General features: G+C 35.5%; 3 protein-coding genes and 1 pseudogene across 8 annotated transcripts; 1 reads left to right on the forward strand and 3 right to left on the reverse strand.

The window, feature by feature from the left end:
• On the reverse strand, positions 1-3,949 carry LOC142528994 (uncharacterized; annotated as a pseudogene).
• A 2,510-nt stretch (positions 3,950-6,459) lies between these two features.
• Positions 6,460-8,954, forward strand: LOC142529661 (uncharacterized). Of its 5 annotated transcripts, none has more exons than XM_075635255.1 (2): positions 6,460-7,151; positions 7,618-8,954. In XM_075635255.1, the coding sequence occupies exon 2, from the start codon at positions 7,719-7,721 to the stop codon at positions 8,712-8,714; it is 996 nt and encodes a 331-aa protein (XP_075491370.1). In that variant the 5' UTR covers positions 6,460-7,151; positions 7,618-7,718; the 3' UTR covers positions 8,715-8,954. The 5 variants fall into 5 exon arrangements, with proteins under 5 accessions (XP_075491370.1, XP_075491368.1, XP_075491367.1 ...); XM_075635253.1 differs by having other exon boundaries at positions 6,461-7,151; positions 7,555-8,954; XM_075635252.1 differs by having other exon boundaries at positions 6,461-6,783; positions 6,979-8,954.
• A 2,025-nt stretch (positions 8,955-10,979) lies between these two features.
• Positions 10,980-13,211, reverse strand: LOC142530096 (NADH dehydrogenase [ubiquinone] 1 alpha subcomplex subunit 1). The gene is made up of 3 exons (XM_075635873.1): positions 13,025-13,211; positions 12,820-12,934; positions 10,980-11,202 (listed from the first exon to the last, which is right to left on the reverse strand). Exons 1-2 carry the CDS (start codon positions 13,130-13,132, stop codon positions 12,869-12,871), a joined length of 174 nt encoding a protein of 57 aa, XP_075491988.1. The 5' UTR covers positions 13,133-13,211; the 3' UTR covers positions 10,980-11,202; positions 12,820-12,868.
• A 422-nt stretch (positions 13,212-13,633) lies between these two features.
• Positions 13,634-16,941, reverse strand: LOC142529878 (histone acetyltransferase TAP1-like). 2 transcript variants are annotated; one of them, XM_075635564.1, is made up of 8 exons: positions 16,751-16,941; positions 16,592-16,671; positions 16,231-16,291; positions 15,290-15,473; positions 14,519-14,618; positions 14,239-14,339; positions 14,025-14,118; positions 13,634-13,877 (listed from the first exon to the last, which is right to left on the reverse strand). In XM_075635564.1, the coding sequence occupies exons 1-8, from the start codon at positions 16,936-16,938 to the stop codon at positions 13,798-13,800; spliced, it is 888 nt and encodes a 295-aa protein (XP_075491679.1). In that variant the 5' UTR covers positions 16,939-16,941; the 3' UTR covers positions 13,634-13,797. The 2 variants fall into 2 exon arrangements, with proteins under 2 accessions (XP_075491679.1, XP_075491680.1); XM_075635565.1 differs by lacking the exons at positions 16,592-16,671; positions 16,751-16,941 and adding an exon at positions 16,437-16,585 and having other exon boundaries at positions 16,231-16,377.
• Between the last annotated feature and the right edge of the window lie 678 nt (positions 16,942-17,619).

A 17,619-nucleotide genomic window follows, 5' to 3' on the forward strand; every position in this document is an offset into this window, starting at 1 on the left:
TTCATCTCAGTAAAACTACCATTTTGTATAGCACAAACCTTGCTTTTACATCGTTTGCTCGTAGTTCAAGTGGCCGATAAAGGTACACTTAAATCCCATAAGTAAAATACAATACATTTTGCTTCGTCAGGTAACGTAAAACGCTCAACCAGTATAGGATTTTCAGGAACCAAAATATTTGCAAACAATATCAGGGGAGAATGACCAAAAAAGGAACAATAAAAATCCTTCAAGGGGTTATTCATGGTCAAATGGTTCTTGCAAACTCTCAAATCCATTATCAAAGATGGATCCTTCATCGGACTTATCGTCGATACCGTGAAGCCAATTCATATTCTTCAGGTCCTCTTTAAGAAGAATCATGTCATAGCGGGAGCTTTCATAAATATCGTTGTTGGCAAGTCTTGCTGAAGATGGATGCTTGTCCTCTTCACTTCCACTTTCCGAAAATGTGTTAATATAATTTACGTTCTCTGCAACGTCACTATAATGAGAAATTGGTACGCATCCATTGCCAGATGCTGCACAAAGTTGAGTTTTATGGTTGCCGGATCGAACACTTTGAGGAAATAAATTTGAGCCTGTAAGAGGTCGAGACAAATTGCTTCCATTTTTTAGATCCTGTAATAGAAGTAGAAGATTGTTGAGAACGATGATGAGCAAACATAAGCTCCACCTACTATCATATGGCACTGATTTAAGTTATGACTATTCATTTCCCTTTTCGTAAGGGAGAAACCAATAAATGGCACTCAACTGGTGATAAACATGGCACCAGGCACCAGCGCATCCTTAATACTGCTAGTCGCTCCTATTTAATATCTTTACCCACACTCATTATCCTGCTTGCTGGTTACATAAACTAATAATGAAAGGGAGGATAATCGACATGTCATCGCATGAAGGTCCCTGAGAGTCGGGAACAAAAGAAGCTGAAAACAGAATCATGGGCAAACTGGTGAGGGTGTCGTATTACCATGTTATTTGCGATGGTTCAAGTTTGTTACCACCTATATGGTAAACTAAAACACAAAGAAGGGTTGCAAAAGAAAATGCTCAGAAGTTTTCTTCTTTTTTTCCACTTGTGGAAACGTACAGAGCAACAGGCAAAACTTCATATTGGGAATTTAATAGTAAAACATATGTTACTAATAAATATTTAAAAACTCAAAGTTAGAAATGAATACCATATGTCTTGCAGCAATATCAGGAGTTTTCTTGGAAATTGTCCGGCCAGACCCAGTGCCATCAATGGATGAACTGACAGGTTTCCGAGTCGACAACTCTCTTCGATAATCCACCGAATTATTCAGCTGTCCATTCACAAGTGGTCGACCCCTGCCAACTGGGTCTGCAGCTCTTCCCCTGGTGACCACCGGTGATGACTGTCTCCTCGGCGCAGTGACTGTAGTTGCTAAAGGTTCTACATTTCCTTTAGCAGCAATAGCCAGTCCAGGTCTGGACCTACCAGCAGATATTGATCTCTCTGTCAAAGTCGTTCGCAAGTTTGGTGGTGTTTCAAGTGGAAAATCAGGGAGTACAATAGTATGTGGGGGCGGGCGAACTCGTGAAGCCGGGGAGCTTGGGCGAGATACAGAAGCAACATTGCGTCCGTTGGTGTGACTATGTGCACCTGGGACAGAAGCTCCAGAAACAAGAGATAAAGATGGTGTGGAATTTAGACGAGTAGGTGTAGATGGCCTCGATGTTGTCCACGCCGCAGAAGAGTTAGTGTTTGCAGAAACTTGTGTCCTAGAAGTAGGAGTAGATGGTCTTGAGTTCTGCGATGGTCTTGGTTTATCCACTGAAGATGCAGTGGAAACGGTACGAGATTTAGAAGGAGTTGTAGATCTTGACACTGTTGGGCGTGCAGAAGGGGTTGAAGGTCTTGTAGTTCCTGAAGAGCGGTTGGTAGGAGTTGATGGTCTGATATAAGAAGAGACGGAAGCAGAACTTGAGTTCAGAATGGAAGTTGATTTATTAGAATAGGAATTGTGTTGGGAACTAGAGACAGAAGAACGAGTCACAGATCTGCTTCGTGTTGGTTTTGCAGCATGGTTGCTTTCTGACTGAGAAACTGACAGCTGAAATTGGAAACTTTCTATGTTTACAAAAGGTTTCATAAATATGCCAAAGTTGATGGTGAAGTAGCAAGTCAACTTTAACAACACAAATACAAGTAGAAATACTTCCAAAAAAGAACAAAAATAACTGGAAAAGAGCCAAAACACTGTATTAGAAGCTGATAGTGAGAAATGGGAAACAAGTTCACATACCCTTGAGGCCTTGGTTGTCGAGATTGATCTGATCAATGGACTGCTTCTTGGAGCTAGAAGGCCAGGCTGAGATTCATTTCCATCCGAAAGAAGTGACCAAAGGAGTTCCAGGAGGTGTAAGAAGCCTAACAGATAGTAATCCATGATGCATGACAATATTACTTGGAAACTTCACATAGTTCATCGTGTGGAGTTTGTTCTATGCGGATTAAAACTAGCAACATTGATAATGTTAACTATAACCGTGGTAATCCAAGGAAAACTCAAAAGAGGCCATTATCGAGCTCTTAGATATTTAGTTCAGTGATGTGAAGATTCAGCTACATTCTCATCGTGTTTTTCTAATCATGCACAGTACTGAGGTCCTGAAGGCCATACCCCATTTTCTGACTTCCAAGTCATCAAGAAATATCAAATTCCTATTTAGACTACGGTATCTTTGAGAAAACTTGTTTTATGAAAAAGGAGAATATGGGAAGTTATAAAATAAGTAATCAATGAGCAGGCAACCTGCTATGAATTATCTAGAAAGAATCCAATGGGCACCCAAAATTCTTTTAGAAACGTTCGCCAACATTCCATATCTTGACTAGTTACTAAATTAACTAGGTAATGCAACACTTCTTGAATATCTATCAGGTTTCCAAGCTATTACTGAATCTAAAACTTATACCACATCAAAAGTAGCAAAGCCTAGAACTAACAATATAACTACAACAAAAATCAGGACGGAAATGCATATTCGGCAAGTTCATTCCCTATTTCAAGTGAGAAACTAAAGCAACTTGCGATAATCCAACTTTTAACGATCAGAAACAGCATCTATCACGTTCCACAATTGTTTTGCGGTACTTGGGACAGGGGTAAGCTTCAAGCCAAATAAAGAAAATAAAATCTCAGCATAAGCTACAATCCGGATCCGATTACCCAAGAATGAGAATAACAAGAAATAGAGATCGAAGGATTACCAATCATAGTCGTGCTTCCCGCCATCTGCTGACAAAAAATCATGCAATCCACTCTTCCCCTGTTTTGCCGATCCAATCGAGAGTCTCCCCAGCTTTAAAGGTACTACTAAATCACAGGTTCACACAGTCAAGGCCAAACGGACAATAAAATGCAAATCAAAGCAAACTCGCAATTGGTTGAACAAACGCAGTGAAATGAGCAGTCGCAAAGCAAAACCCAGCTCGAAATCGAAATAACAAGCAAAAACAAAACAAACAACGATATTGGATATAACTGATCAAAAGAAAACAAGGTGATAAAAAGTACGTTACCATCGGGGTGGTGAGTAGAGGTAACGGAAAAGCGGCGGTGGGTCTTGGAGAAAAGATCCAAATTATCATCTTCATTGAAATTACGAAGTGATCCATTTGGAAAAAGCCCTGGCGGGCTCTTTCGGGCGGCGCCGATGACAGATTCTTTGAGGCTGCGACTCATCAGATAACTCAAGATACAGTATCTGCTCGAAGGGTAGAAACAGATAGAAAAAGAATGTTCAAAATACAAGAAATAGATTTGGTTTAGATCTGAAATCGGAATCAATTCGAGTGAACAGAGAGGTGGAAGGTAAGAGGGAGCAAGAGCAAGCGAAGAAGCACAATGGAGACGCAATTATGGCCAATGCAGCTGCGTATGATCCATTTTCCTTCAATTTTTTTTTTTGTCAACCTCTGCTCCACAATTAATACAGTCTTAAGTTGTACATTATATTACACATATTAAGGCCGTCATTAGTATCAAAAGTCAAAATAAATGAGTCGATTTCACGTATCTATATTTATAAAATAAATTATCGATTGTGTTTAATAAAAATTAATAATTTTTCATGAGTTTAAATAATATCATACACTCGTCTAACAAAATTGACTAACGAAATGATCTCAAATCATGGCCCAACCATATGCATGCATGTATGCCATAAAGCGAAACATAGAAGGAAGAATGGGACAGCTTCAACGTAGTATATTGTTCGATAACGACAGTCTTCACTCCCATGTTTCCCTTTCATTGTTACAATTGTTTATTGAAGAAAACAAAAAAAAACTTGTGGATTTAACTTGGGAAAACTTTTTCTTAATCGTGATGTAATATGAAATATATTTAGTGCGGAAGAAGCAACGCGCCCCCATGGTGCTGCGGGTGCATGCACAAATTTATGAGGAAATAGCCAAATTCATCAGCCATTGTTTTGTCCACATTCTCATCGTCTAATTTTCGATCAAAATTCACGTGTGTTATGGGCGTAGAGTTGTGGTGTGAAATTTGAGATGGAGGGATAGTGACATGTGAGTAGGGTCTAATCGAACCGAGATTCATGTAACGAAACTATGCTTTCACCAACAAAATTTAACGATAAATTATTTCGTTAGATTGTCCGCCAACTGACAGTAAACATGCTCAAAGTTTGAAAAAGAGCTTTAATTCGAACTAATTCGAGCAAAATATTTTTAATTACTCGAATACAAAGTTCATAACTCAAAATTTTCTCGATGTTCAACTCGATCACGCTCATTTACACTCGACTTGTGTCGTTTCTGTTTTTCCAATTTTTCTTTTTTGGGTAAGGCAGCACATTCGAAATTGAGGCTAGAAAATAACACTTTGCCATTTCACCAGATTCATAATATGTGATCTCAAGAAGAAAATCGAAATGTATTTTTCTATAAAAGAAAAAAAAAAATTAGTTGTGTACATGAATAAAAAGCAAGTAGTTCTTTTGGCCCAAAATAAGTGTGTGAAATATAATAGTTAAATTTAATAAAGATTGACATAGTTTTATATTTTTGTGAATTTATTATAATAAATTTTTTGGTTTTTAATATGAATAATTTTGCCTATTAAAAAAAGGACTTAACATCAAAAAATTAATCAATTTTGGCATCTCAACTTTACAATAACTCCCTCCCTGACACGTGTTGTACGTGTAACTATTTTTTTGTGTTAAATAACTTTTATATGAAAAATATAAAATTGTACTAAAATTTAAAGTTTTAAAATGAATTTTTTTATGTCGCGTTGAAATTATAAAAGATATAATAATGATAATTAAATATTTTAATGGAGTCATAGAACAGATAAATATACTAACATAATTTTTATAATTTTTTTAGTAAAATCTATTTTGATACACGAACTATTGATAAATCGAGATGAGATGGGATGAGATGACGAGAATATGCTCGGCAGATGTTTTCAGGAAAAAGAGAAGCTGGTTTTACCATTATAAATTGCTTAATTGATATAAGATCCAGTTAAAGTCAATTTTACCTTTTAATAAACTTACTTTTAAAGCCAATTATTTTTTAGTAAATTCGACTAAATTCATATTTTATTTCTCTAAGTTATTTTATTGATTAAAAGTGTTAAAATAAATTAATGTTTATTAACAAATTGTAATGAATAAGTATCTATTTTGTCTCTATTTACTGTTTTATATAATTTTATGACCATAAATATAATTGTTTCTATTGGGTTAGAATATAAAGAATGGTGAATAAAATCTTTTAAAATTTTCTTTAAAAACTTGAACTACAATATCTCGTTCTTGAAATCTTTAAAAAAGAAGCAATCATCGATAATTAAATCGAGTTTGATTCCAAAATCAGGTGGAAGAAATTCAAAATAATCTTTCACACACAGATATATTTTGATGATATGGTAAAAATCTTATCATATCATCAATTATATTTTAAAGATATAACAAAATATTGCATAGATATGCACAAATCTAGTTAGCATATATTACAAAATTTCATATATTCTACTTATAAATAAATGCTCCTAATCCTAATCATGTATAATTATTTACGCTTAGTCTTGTATTTTTCTCTCGACTAAAGCGTCTGAGTGACTTCGCCTCTGACAGAGTCGTCTCGCCTGGATTCTTTGATACCACGTTATATTTTTGGAGCTTTTTAATTCGGCTTATTGAAGAAATTGATTCGTGATAATCGATTCAAGGTATTTTATTGGTTGTGATTTTTTTTTATCGCATCCTATTTATATATATATAATTTTATTAAAATATGATACATATATATTAGTGATTGCATAAGATTTGCTGAGATAGTTTGAATTTTTAGTTAAATTAGAGAAAAGTCCGAGAAAAATCGAAAAAAATAAAAATGCACAGAATTATTATTTCTATATAGACGATGTGCATTCTTGTCAACTTATTTTACCTAACACGATTGCTGTACAGTGCATAGTCTCTAATCTCTTCTAGTTATCTTTCACTTTGCTATCATGTCTCGTCTTTTACACGCACTGAATCTACTTCCGTCACTTTCCTCTATCCACCACTTCAGCTTCCACCTGCGGACATCTTTCACGCATACTTGTACGTTACCCAGCTACTCTTGTGCTCTATCTTTGCTTCTACACCCACCCTTTTTACTCCAATCCACTTCTTTTATCTATACCATGATGATATAATGATTTGATTTGCGTGTTGGAAGGTGACGCATTGAGCAAGTTTTTATTTGTAGACCGATTAGGATAAGTAAGTGATCATTATCTGTTTTGATTTTTGTAAATATACGCACTTTGTTGGATTTTTTCCCCTTTTTTCGCAAAATAAAAAACTAAGAAAAAGATTGGATCTCATTGGGTGAGTGAGGTGATTCCTGGGCTTACGTTTCTCAGGGAATTTGTTATGTCCGCTTATTGGGTTTTTTTTTTCCATTCATTCTTTCAGTCATTCCTCTATTGGGTATATTATTTTCCTGTTTATCCTGAGGGAAACGTGATTTTGTCGGTGCGCCGCGTCGCTTACGGATTAGGGTTTATGTGTATCTTTATATAAAGATACAGAATCCGCGGGCTTGGCTGCAACTTGGAGTGGGGGAACGGTAATCACATGTTGAGTTGGTGAGTTCTTGATTTGGGAATTTTATATTCTTTTTAGAGTTTCGTTGACTTCTTTAAAGAAGAGAGGCTTCTTTTCTTTATTTTTTTCTTTTACGTTTTTAAATTTTTGACGCAGTAGATTCTCTTTTTTATTTAGCTTATAGTATTAAATATGGTGATGGTATATGATTCTAAAGGAGAGAGGGGGTGAGGGACTTAAAAGTGCTTGTGAGGTTTGCTGCTGCTTTCCAACGGTTCGAAGTTGCTCTTCTTGGCTTTACTGTCTTGGATGACTTTACAGCTTTTGCCCTACTGTCACTGTTGGTTAACGATCATGGAATAAGATTCTGTATGAACTTTGGTAACCTGTGATGTGTGACTGTGAAGTTTCTTGATCCTGTTATTGTTTATTATTAAAGGATAGGTGGGGGAGTTTGTTCTTCGCTCGCTTGATCTTTTGGGATCTAAGGTTCATTTTGACATTCAGATTGCCAGCTGGCGGACTTTCGCATTTTTGCCTTGAAATTAGATTTGGATCGACTACATTTGTTTGGCTCACATTAGTTTGATATTTAGAAGCATCCATCCATGGGACTTGTTAGAGGTCTGGTACTGCCTCGTCTCTCTGTTGTGTTGTTATTCTTGTTGCTGAGAGTCACTGGAGCTCAATCACCTCCATCTCCAACTTCTCTTTCATTGTTTAGTAATGCACGGGCACTAGATGCTCTCCTCCAAGACTATGCGTACCAGGCATTTGTGCGTCCACGAACCGGTGTTGTTTATGATGGAGCTGTCCCTTCTAATCTCTCTGGGATTCAGGTTTCGGCCATGAGACTCCGGAGTGGTAGCTTAAGGACGAAGGGTGTTAGTACGTACAAGCAGTTTGAGATTCCCAAGGGTGTTAAGGGACAGCCTTACACTGAGAGGCTTGTTTTGGTCTACCAGAATCTGGGCAATTGGTCTATGGTTTATTACCCCCTTCCTGGCTACACGTATTTGTCACCGATATTGGGCCTTCTAGCTTATGATGCTGCGGATCTTATGGCCAGAAACTTGCCTGTATTGGATATCAAGGCCTCTGGTCAACCCATATCTATCAAGTTTTTGGGATTACAGTCTGTGCCAGAAGGATCAGTTCCCAAGTGTGCTTCATTTGATTTAAACGGTTCAGTTAGTTTCTCTAGAGTGTTGTCAGATAATATCTGTACAACATTCCAACAGGGGCACTTCTCTATTGCAGTGGAATCAATTTCCCCTGCTCCTGCACCATTCTCCTCCCCTCCACCACCACCACCACCACCGCAACGAGTAATTAGTGGTACTCCAGATGAGCAGGAAGGGAGTAACAATTCCAAGGTCTGGATAATTGTGGGGTCAGTGGTAGGAGGATTTGCATTGTTAATTATTCTAGGACTCGTGATCGTGTGGCTATGCAAGTATAAACATAGGAAGAAAATGCATCAAATGGAGAGGGCAGCAGATGTGGGGGAGGCTTTGCATATGACCACTGTTGGAAGCACTAAAGCACCAGCAGCTACCGGAACAAGGACTCAACCAACGCTCGAGACCGAATATATACCCTGAGTTTATTTTTGGAATTCTCGCTTTCTGATTGCAGACCAGTTAGGTGTCTAGTCCATTGTTTTGTTAATTCTTTTGGGTTGTGATGTGGGAAGGAAGTATAGAGATTATTGTTGGTGTATATAATATGGCTAAACTCTTAGAAAAACATTCATATTTGATTCATTTGTCAGTAGTGTGCATTTTGGCTGAAACCAGTGGATTTCTAGTCTCTGTGATGAAGGAAATTTACTTGTCACGCTACTGGATTTTTTAGTACCACCTCCTGTTTTTTTGTAGCTGATGTCTGAAGGTGGTTGATTTTAGTCTGAAATCCACTATGATTTTTAAACTTTCATTCGAATCACGAACTCAAACAGTCTTTTTGTAGATTTCATTTCATTCTAAATCAAAACAAGATCATAATTCTGAATCTAAGACTTACAATTTGGTTCCAGTTTCACAAAAATAAAAATCGAAACCATATGAAAAGGTAATAGGATCTATAAATTCTTCTCAAGTTTTAAGTTACAACTGATTTATATATTTTAAACAGTTCGACGTTTTTGGTGAGTTAAAATTCAAAATCCAATTTTTACATCTCTTTTAATAGAAAACAAAATATTCATATTATTTCATAAATAATTATAAGATAAATTAATCTAATTAGTTTCATAATTTTATATGATGGCATATAAAATTTGCACTGATTAGTCTTGATCGTTTTTTCAGTACGCTGCATGCTGATGATTATGAAACATTATTGTAATGAAAACGTACGTGATTATAATCAAGGTAAAAACTTGTGTGAGACGGTCTCACGGGTCGTACTTTGTGAAACAAATATTTTATTTGGGTCGTTAATGAAAAAGTATTACTTTTTGTGCTAAGAATATTACTTTTAATTGTGAATATCAATATGATTGATCCGTCTTACCGATAAAGATTCGTGAGATCGTCTAACAAAAGACCTACTCTATAATCAATATGCATCTATTTAGTAAGAGGAAACACACCATAAAATCTCATTTAGAATTCAGATGTACATTTCTAAAATTAACTTTTAAAAATCATCTCATGAAAAAGAATTCAGATTGTTTAAAAATCAACATGAAAGTTTAAGTATTTTGTTTTTATTTTATTGAATAATATGTTAGATTATTGACATGTTACTGAAAACATAAAACCGGATGTAAATTTCTAATCCACTCAATTAAAATAAAAGGATATAGAGGGACAGTATCGAAATTATTGGTTCACAGAGTTAATAAAATAAACTTCGTACAAAATTATAAATTTTTGTAGAAAGTTTTTTTCTCCAACAATTTTTGTGTAGATTTGTCCAAAATAAGGTTTTGGATTCATTACAAAGTTCTATCTGTGCATATATTCCACCAGTAAAGTAAACAATGGAAGCTATGAGAATCTGAACATGATAGAATCACTCTTTTAGGATGGTTGTGTTTATATTGAAATATTTGAAAGCAATGGATTTAATTGTATTTTCATTGTTTGGATAGCCCACGTAAAAGAAATTCAAATCCATCTTCATATTTACTTACATTAAATTATATTTATCACAATTAAGTTCAAATCATTAAAATATTTGAAACATTTGAAATCCATTTTAATTAATATATCATCATCGTTATTATAGTGTAAATAAATAAAAGATGAAACTAAATTTAAAATCATGGATTTCAATCGACCCAATACAAAAACAACATTACGTTGCACTTGGATGAAAAGATTTGAACCTATAAATTTCAAATCCATGATGAAATTGGATTCGAAAAATCTATTTATTACTTGGATGGATTTATGTTTGGATGTGTTTCAAATTCATCGTCTGCTAATCCATATAGATGTAATTATAATTATGATAGATGTCATTCCAAATCCATCATTCAATTCGATGCTCAAATCAAAATTTTCATTACAAATTAAATATTTCAATCCAAATTCCAATGCACTTAGGCATTTTCTTCGGCAATTGCCGGGCGGTTACTTAATGCAAACCACAACAAACAAGGTTCTGTATGAGTCACAAGCTTGTGGAGATCGGTGTATAGGTTCGGTTCCTGTTTATTGAATTTAGCAAATTAAGGGTAGGATCCAACGTGTAAGTGATCACAACCTCTCCGCCGGCCACCCCACCCCGTTATCGAATCTCTATTGAGTCGGTCCCCGAATTTTTTTATAGGTTTGCTCTTGATAAACGGCTTACGGTTAACAAGTTCCTGGACAGTGGATAACAAAAATCATGGTATCTTGTAAGACACAGATAGATGAAAGAAATGGACAAATGGTCATATCTTTTGGAATGTAAAGAAGCATTCAGGCATTATCATAAGACCATGTTCCGCCACCAATTAACATTTCCCACGTTATAAGAGTGGATCCAACGCAATTAACACAAGAAAATACAACTACAAAGTAGTTCACATGAAAGTCCACAGATCCAGAACCTGGCCCTCATTTTTATTTGAAAGAAAGCTCCCCGCAGCATTACCTGCATCACCGTGACAGAAAAAAAAAAGAACAGGTAATTAATTCCAACAAACAAGCACATATATAGATTAACAGAGGAGATGGGATGCAGACATGCAGTATAGTAAAACTTAACGAAAAAGAAAGAGAAACAGAGAAATCTTTAAGGAGACGGAGAAACGTGGGCCTAACATTGGACTCTAACAGTGATGCTTAAGTTGGTGTATGGATTGGGTTTTTACGAGCTATGGAAAACCTTGAAATGGTTTTGTAAGATTTCTTAAGATAGTTTGGAAAACCATCTTAACCACCGCTAATGGATTTTGGTCTCCTTTAGGTTGCCCCAGACCCCTTAGCCAAAGACACCCTCATGCATGGCTCCTCTGCTTCTTGAAGCCGCTGCTTTTGGTTCTTCTGCTGCTTGGCCAAATTGCCTCAGATATCTTAGAATTTGCATACATCATTTCTTATTACATTCATTGTTCCAGGCTAGGATTTGGAAAGTTCATATCTTGTGCCAATATTTTTCTCCTTTATGGTATTATTGGCCCCATAAGATTTTGTACACTTCTGCTACACTGACAATTTAATTATTTATAACTATATAAATAGAGTTAAATTACTTGTTTGAGGCTTAAATAGTGTTACACTTTCTAAAAAAGTAGGTAAACTTCCTCTTATTTATTTAAATCTTCGCCGCAGTGAAGAATGGTTTGAAACAGAGAGATATTGAGGTGAAAGAGAATGATGCAGCAAGGTCGAGATTTCAGGATACAATACAAATCTGAATTTTCCGTGTGGACCAAAAGAAGAATGATTGAAGCCGTGAGAATGGAGAAGCTTTAAGCTTGAATTGCTGCTACACCCAAAACAATCGAAGATTGATAAAGTCGGATACCGAGAACTATGTTTGAGTTTGGGGGCTGCGATGCCGGAAATAAATTACATGACATAGTCACGTCCAGAAATGGGCGCTGCACCTGATTTTAAATTAAACCTATTCTTGAAAGTAACATACTGAAAAAAAGAGGTTGAAAGGGCTGAGATCTAGGAAATTTAAATGAAAAACCTTGAACTATAACTGGGGAACTTCTCATCATCATCATCATCATCTATGATCAGTTTTCTATCAAGGATCGAAATTTTGGAAAGATCAACTCCTCAATTTTCTCACATCTCAAGTTATTTATCTTCAAGCAAACTTCACATGGTGCAAAGCCTACACCTTTGTCATTCCACAACCCACGAAAAACTGGAAACTTTTTTTGGCAAGAAATTTCCACCTGCAGTTAATAGGCATTCTTAACAACACACAACCACATGATATAAGTGCCTCACAGAGATCGTTTCCTAAGAAGTAAATGGTTATAATAATGCAATTGAAGATATTGAATGTTTATCTCAGATTATGTAAGCGAATGGTCAAATGGAAGATACCAGAATTTTCTGTCACAAATTTTCTTCTTCGCGACAAAAACACGAAGACCTTGCCCCAAGCACCCAACCGTATCGACAAAAGCACTTAGCTTCTTAGGTTACGAAGTATCAATCGCTACTCTAAAATTTTCTTCAGATGACTATCAGTGATTACTAGTGAAGGCGGTTTGCAAACCTAAAAGAAGAAGGGAAAAGCAGAAACCTTTTACGAAGCGGATAATCTAGTAGGAAGGGGAATGAGAGGAGAGAATCTACATGATCTTCTTATCCCGTTTCTCCATGGCCACATCCCACACGTCGTTCCCGATGTGCTTCGGCTGCCACGATTATATGATTAATTAATCAGAAAGATTCAATTGATTCAAAACGAAAAGAACAGAAAGAGGAACGGATCTGGAAGTACAGACGCGGCCATGGGCAGCTTTGTGGATGAAGTATTGGGCGTTTCCCATAACGCAGAGCATCCCCGCTATAATCCCCAGAGGTAGCATTGCTTCTAGCCAAACCATCGCCATTTTCGATTGCTTGCCCTCTGCCACCGTCGGTTTCTTCTTCTTCTTCTTCTTCTTCTTCTGCAGACTGTATTTATTGAACAATAAATTGTCAACTTAACCGAAGGATGGGTTTTGTGCCTTTCTCCGAATTACTGTGCCCGACCCGATAAAATTGTAGAGCTGGCTTAACCCAATTGCAGCAAAATTGCTTTTATTAAAAATTTAGTATTTTTATAGTTAATTTTTTTACAATTTTAATTATTTTTCTCGACATAATGTTGATGTAACATTAATACGACATCAACATATATAATATCATATCAAAATTTCTAATCGATATAGATTTTCAAAGCTTTTATACCACGGTGTAGATTTTGTTGTTTTTAATAACTATACGTTTATGTTACTAAATTTGGACCAACTTCGGATTAAAAAAAAAATTGTTTATACATTTAATAACTTACATATTTTTTTATAATTTCAAATACTTCCCAATCAGCCTAGAAATCGGATTTGGCTAATAGGAAAAACAAGAAACGCAATAGTTTCTACTAATATGACATTTTCAAATACAATGTACATTGCGATTTGTACATGTAACACGAGGACAAGTTTCCGAGCGAATTTCGTGGCCCGTCGTCACATAGCTTACACAGATGAGGAAAGCCTGTAAGATTTAAAACAAGCTAATACTTTGGGTGCCAGAACATGCCTTTGATGCCATCGGGGTCGGGTTCGAAACCCAGGCTCCGATAAAACTCCACAACTGCATAAAATATTAAAGAACCAAATATCATGCTAACAATAAACAAACATGTTTAGTACTTGTTCCTGATTGTTTTGTTGCCTCAGGTTGCTCAGTGCAAACAAGATCTTCCTAATTGATTATTAGGTGTTTGTTGAGGCGCTTTACCTCGACTATCCGCAAAAAGTGAAATGTTTCCGATGTCCCGTTGCAAAAGTGACCTTACAAGCTTCTCGATAAGGGCTTTCCCAAGTCCTTGGCCCTAAAACACAAGTAAGCATTCATAATCACGAAGCTCAAGTAGCAAATGACTAGATTTCCAAGCAAAAATTCTAACGAATTAGCTAAAGGGCTTCCTTCTAGCTTAGTATCATGAGACTACCTGATAGGAAGGATCAACAAGAACATCCCAAATTGTTGCATTAAAAGCATGGTCAGATGTAGCCCGGGCCATGCCAATCAACTTCTTTTGTTCTTTTCCCTCTGCCAAATAACTAGCCAGAGTACGTAAGATGTCGTCGCTTGGTTTATAGCAGGCCAGAGTACCCAGATTTCCATAGATTATAATGAATTTTGCAGGAAAGATGAGAAATATACTTCTAGTAAAGATTTTTACTTAAAATCTTTGTTGTTTAACCTGGAAAGGTCCTATTACTAAGTACCTTCGCCAGCTGATTTGCTCACGGAATGCAAAGTAGCAACCATATAGCTATTTCTCAGAGCTGCTGCAAGCTTTGACAACGGTCGCCGAGGCCAGCCAACCTATGAAACCCATTATGGAAATCACTATATCGATTAACTTTTTACCAATTTTTATTTTGCCAATATCGCAAAGAAAATGTTCTAAAATGCTAAAATTTTCAAAAGTTTCAAGAGATGGAAGAGGTCAAGGAAAAATGAATACAACCCTCTATGCAGCATATATGACGAAACCGCCAACTGAACAGGCCTTTACCACTACTTTCTGGCGTACACTACCTCAAGTTGTTTGAAACAGAAATAGATAAAGTCAATCAAAGAGGACCTCCACGATATAATGTAGATTTCTGACCTGATTTCCAATTAAGAAACTGTATGAATTCAAAGCACCAATAAAACAAAAAGAGATTGCACAGAAGGCAAAATACATTTCATGACAAGATTTGTCAATAAATTTGCTTCAATCAACGAAAAGCTGAAGTGGAAGTACAGTTAGCTTTTCATATTGTGAAACACGGCCGCAAAATTCAAGTGTGCGATCCCATTTTGTTGTTGTCACACAGCAAGCATTATTTACTGGCAGACATGGCCTCTTTTTTAGAGGAGCAGAAAGAAAGAGGCCAACAAGGGCCAAGATTACATCCATGGAAACAAATGTGTCCAATGATTTAGTGTACAACGAATAGTCCTCAAGAGAGAAAATAACATGTACCCACAAAAAATGGTTTAATCACCTTATCACACAAAGCTTGAAGATCATACACATCGACACTACCACCGGATGAAAATATAATCTGCTCAACTGTTCCATCAGGTTGGGTACTCTCAACAATAACAAATTCTTCGGGTAATGTATCTTCTTCTTCTTCGGCTGTGGAAGGTGGTTCTATAACTTGTGTCGTATTGTTCTTCAAAATCCTAACACATGAAACACATCAAAGTATTCAACTAGTCCACATCCTATTGATCATGGCATGTTTAGCTGATATTAATATGCATTGGTTACTACAGTAAAAATAACATCTGCCAGTCATTCTCAGCCTAACTGATTATCCAAGCAATTATTCGAAGCCTAGTCTTTCAAGCTAATAGCAGCAGGCACCAAAATAAAATAAATAGACCTACAGCTAATATATTGTTGGGGATAGTGCCCTTAAAACATTGTAATAAGCTATTTTTTTAATGAAAGCGACATTTATTATTGAACACGTTTGTATGAAAATGTTATTGTCATGAATAGCTTAGCAAAATCCCTAATTTACTCGATGTAACCATAATTTTAGTATATATAAGAGTTATATACAAGAGGATTAAAATTATGGATAATAAACTTAAATTAAGTCCGTGATGAATTAATTAAAGTACAGATCTTTAATTAAAGCGTCACTAATACAACCCATTAAAATAAAAACTCTCATTTCTAGTATTTGCATTTTTGAGTGTGTGGATGCCCACACACTGTCGTCGATAGAAAATATCGTGTTGGAAAGATGTGGTTTCTGCGCATCTCAGATTCACGAAAAAGAAAAGGAGGAAAACTACAACAAGTTAGTTTTCTAGTAAATAATTTTGTTTAAATTCATCATTAATTTATATTCATATGCTCGATTATAATTTATGAAATCATGTAATCCCTTCCGCTGTATTTCGACAATACATATACCAAACACTTTACCCCGATCTTATGGATTCCCAAAACCGAACCTTGAGTCTAGAAATCTTTTGGTTCCTGTTTCCTGCAAAGTGGATGGAGATCGGTAATATAAAAAGCAAGTCAGTGAACCATACATAAGTAGCACTCTTGGAAAAGCTCGGTTTTGAACTCCCAAAGCCCCACCCCCCAAGGCCCAAAGAAACAATTATTTTCAACACATTCTTCACATAGCTACAGGGTTGATTTTCAAAACCCACAATATGTTTCGGATGTTAAAGATATTGCCGCTCAAATATATTGAGCACAAATTGCCAATCAAGTAAAAAATGAAAAAAGAAAAAAGAAAAAAAAAAAGAAAGCAAAAGGCCATAATCGAACAAACCTGTCCCAACCAAGAAATGCTGAAGGGATAAAAACTTGAGCGGATGAGAGCGGGAATCAAGAGAAACTAGTGGAGGGTAACTGTACAAACAGAAGCAGCGTATTATTCCTTTAGGAACAACTAGACAGAGTAAGACGAGGGGTTGGAGTTGGTACTCACAGCTCGATTGCAGAGGGTAACACAAAAGCGGACCGGGCCGGCATTTCTTGAGAGGCGGGGGATATTGGAGTGGGATTCTGGAGGTCAACTGAACACGACGGAGCTGATCGGAATAGCTCATCCACACTCAAGGGCAACCCATTTTGCAGAAAAATCCAATATCCCTCATAAATTATATTACAGACCATATATATATAGCAAAATCCAATATCCCTCATAAATTATATTACACACCATATAAATATATATATATATATATACCAAAAATATAATTTTTAGTTTTATCCAACGGTTACCTTTAATAAACTCTCACTATATATTATATTTTTGGATAACTATGGTGTTTGGATTATTAGTAGTTTTTTATTTATTTTAATTCATGTTGTTTTATATTTCTATTTGCCATGCTTATTATTATCATTATTATAAACGATTTGAAATGTAGAAAATCATCAAACCAATAATCTATATATATATATATATATATATATATATATATATATATAAAATCAGAGTTTTCTGCTAGATTTAGTAAGTTCCTGCCTAAATGACATTCTAAAAAAGGAAATAAACGAAAAATGTGGTAAGATATATTATAATAAATATTTAAATATATTTAATTCATTATTAAAATTGTATATTAATGTTTGTGTGCATAACTTCTTGAAAATTGAATCTCTTTTTGGATTTACAAAACAAATTAAATTACATTTCAAATTTCAAATCCAAAAATTAAATTTCATTATGGGAATTATAAATCAAATTCAAATTGTTATTCAAAATTTAAATATGAATTTTGAAATTTTGAAACATGTTTCAAAAATTGTGCTGCGTTGACACATTTTATTAATTTAAAATTAATGACACAT

The sequence above is a fragment of the Primulina tabacum genome, chromosome 16 (genome assembly GCF_025594145.1).
Source record: "Primulina tabacum isolate GXHZ01 chromosome 16, ASM2559414v2, whole genome shotgun sequence".
Lineage (NCBI taxonomy): Eukaryota > Viridiplantae > Streptophyta > Magnoliopsida > Lamiales > Gesneriaceae > Primulina > Primulina tabacum.

Coding starts and splice junctions, on each gene's coding strand:
- LOC142529661 (XM_075635255.1), top strand. CDS start 7,719: ATGGGACTTGTTAGAGGTCTGGTACTGCCTCGTCTCTCTGTTGTGTTG.
- LOC142530096 (XM_075635873.1), bottom strand. CDS start 13,132: ATGGCGATGGTTTGGCTAGAAGCAATGCTACCTCTGGGGATTATAGCG. Junction 12,935..13,024: donor ACAAAGCTGCCCATGGCCGC/GTCTGTACTTCC, acceptor TAATCGTGGCAG/CCGAAGCACATCGGGAACGA.
- LOC142529878 (XM_075635564.1), bottom strand. CDS start 16,938: ATGGTCTGTAATATAATTTATGAGGGATATTGGATTTTTCTGCAAAAT. Junction 16,672..16,750: donor TTACCCTCTGCAATCGAGCT/GTGAGTACCAAC, acceptor CTGTTTGTACAG/TTACCCTCCACTAGTTTCTC. Junction 15,474..16,230: donor TGGGAATCCATAAGATCGGG/GTAAAGTGTTTG, acceptor TTCATGTGTTAG/GATTTTGAAGAACAATACGA.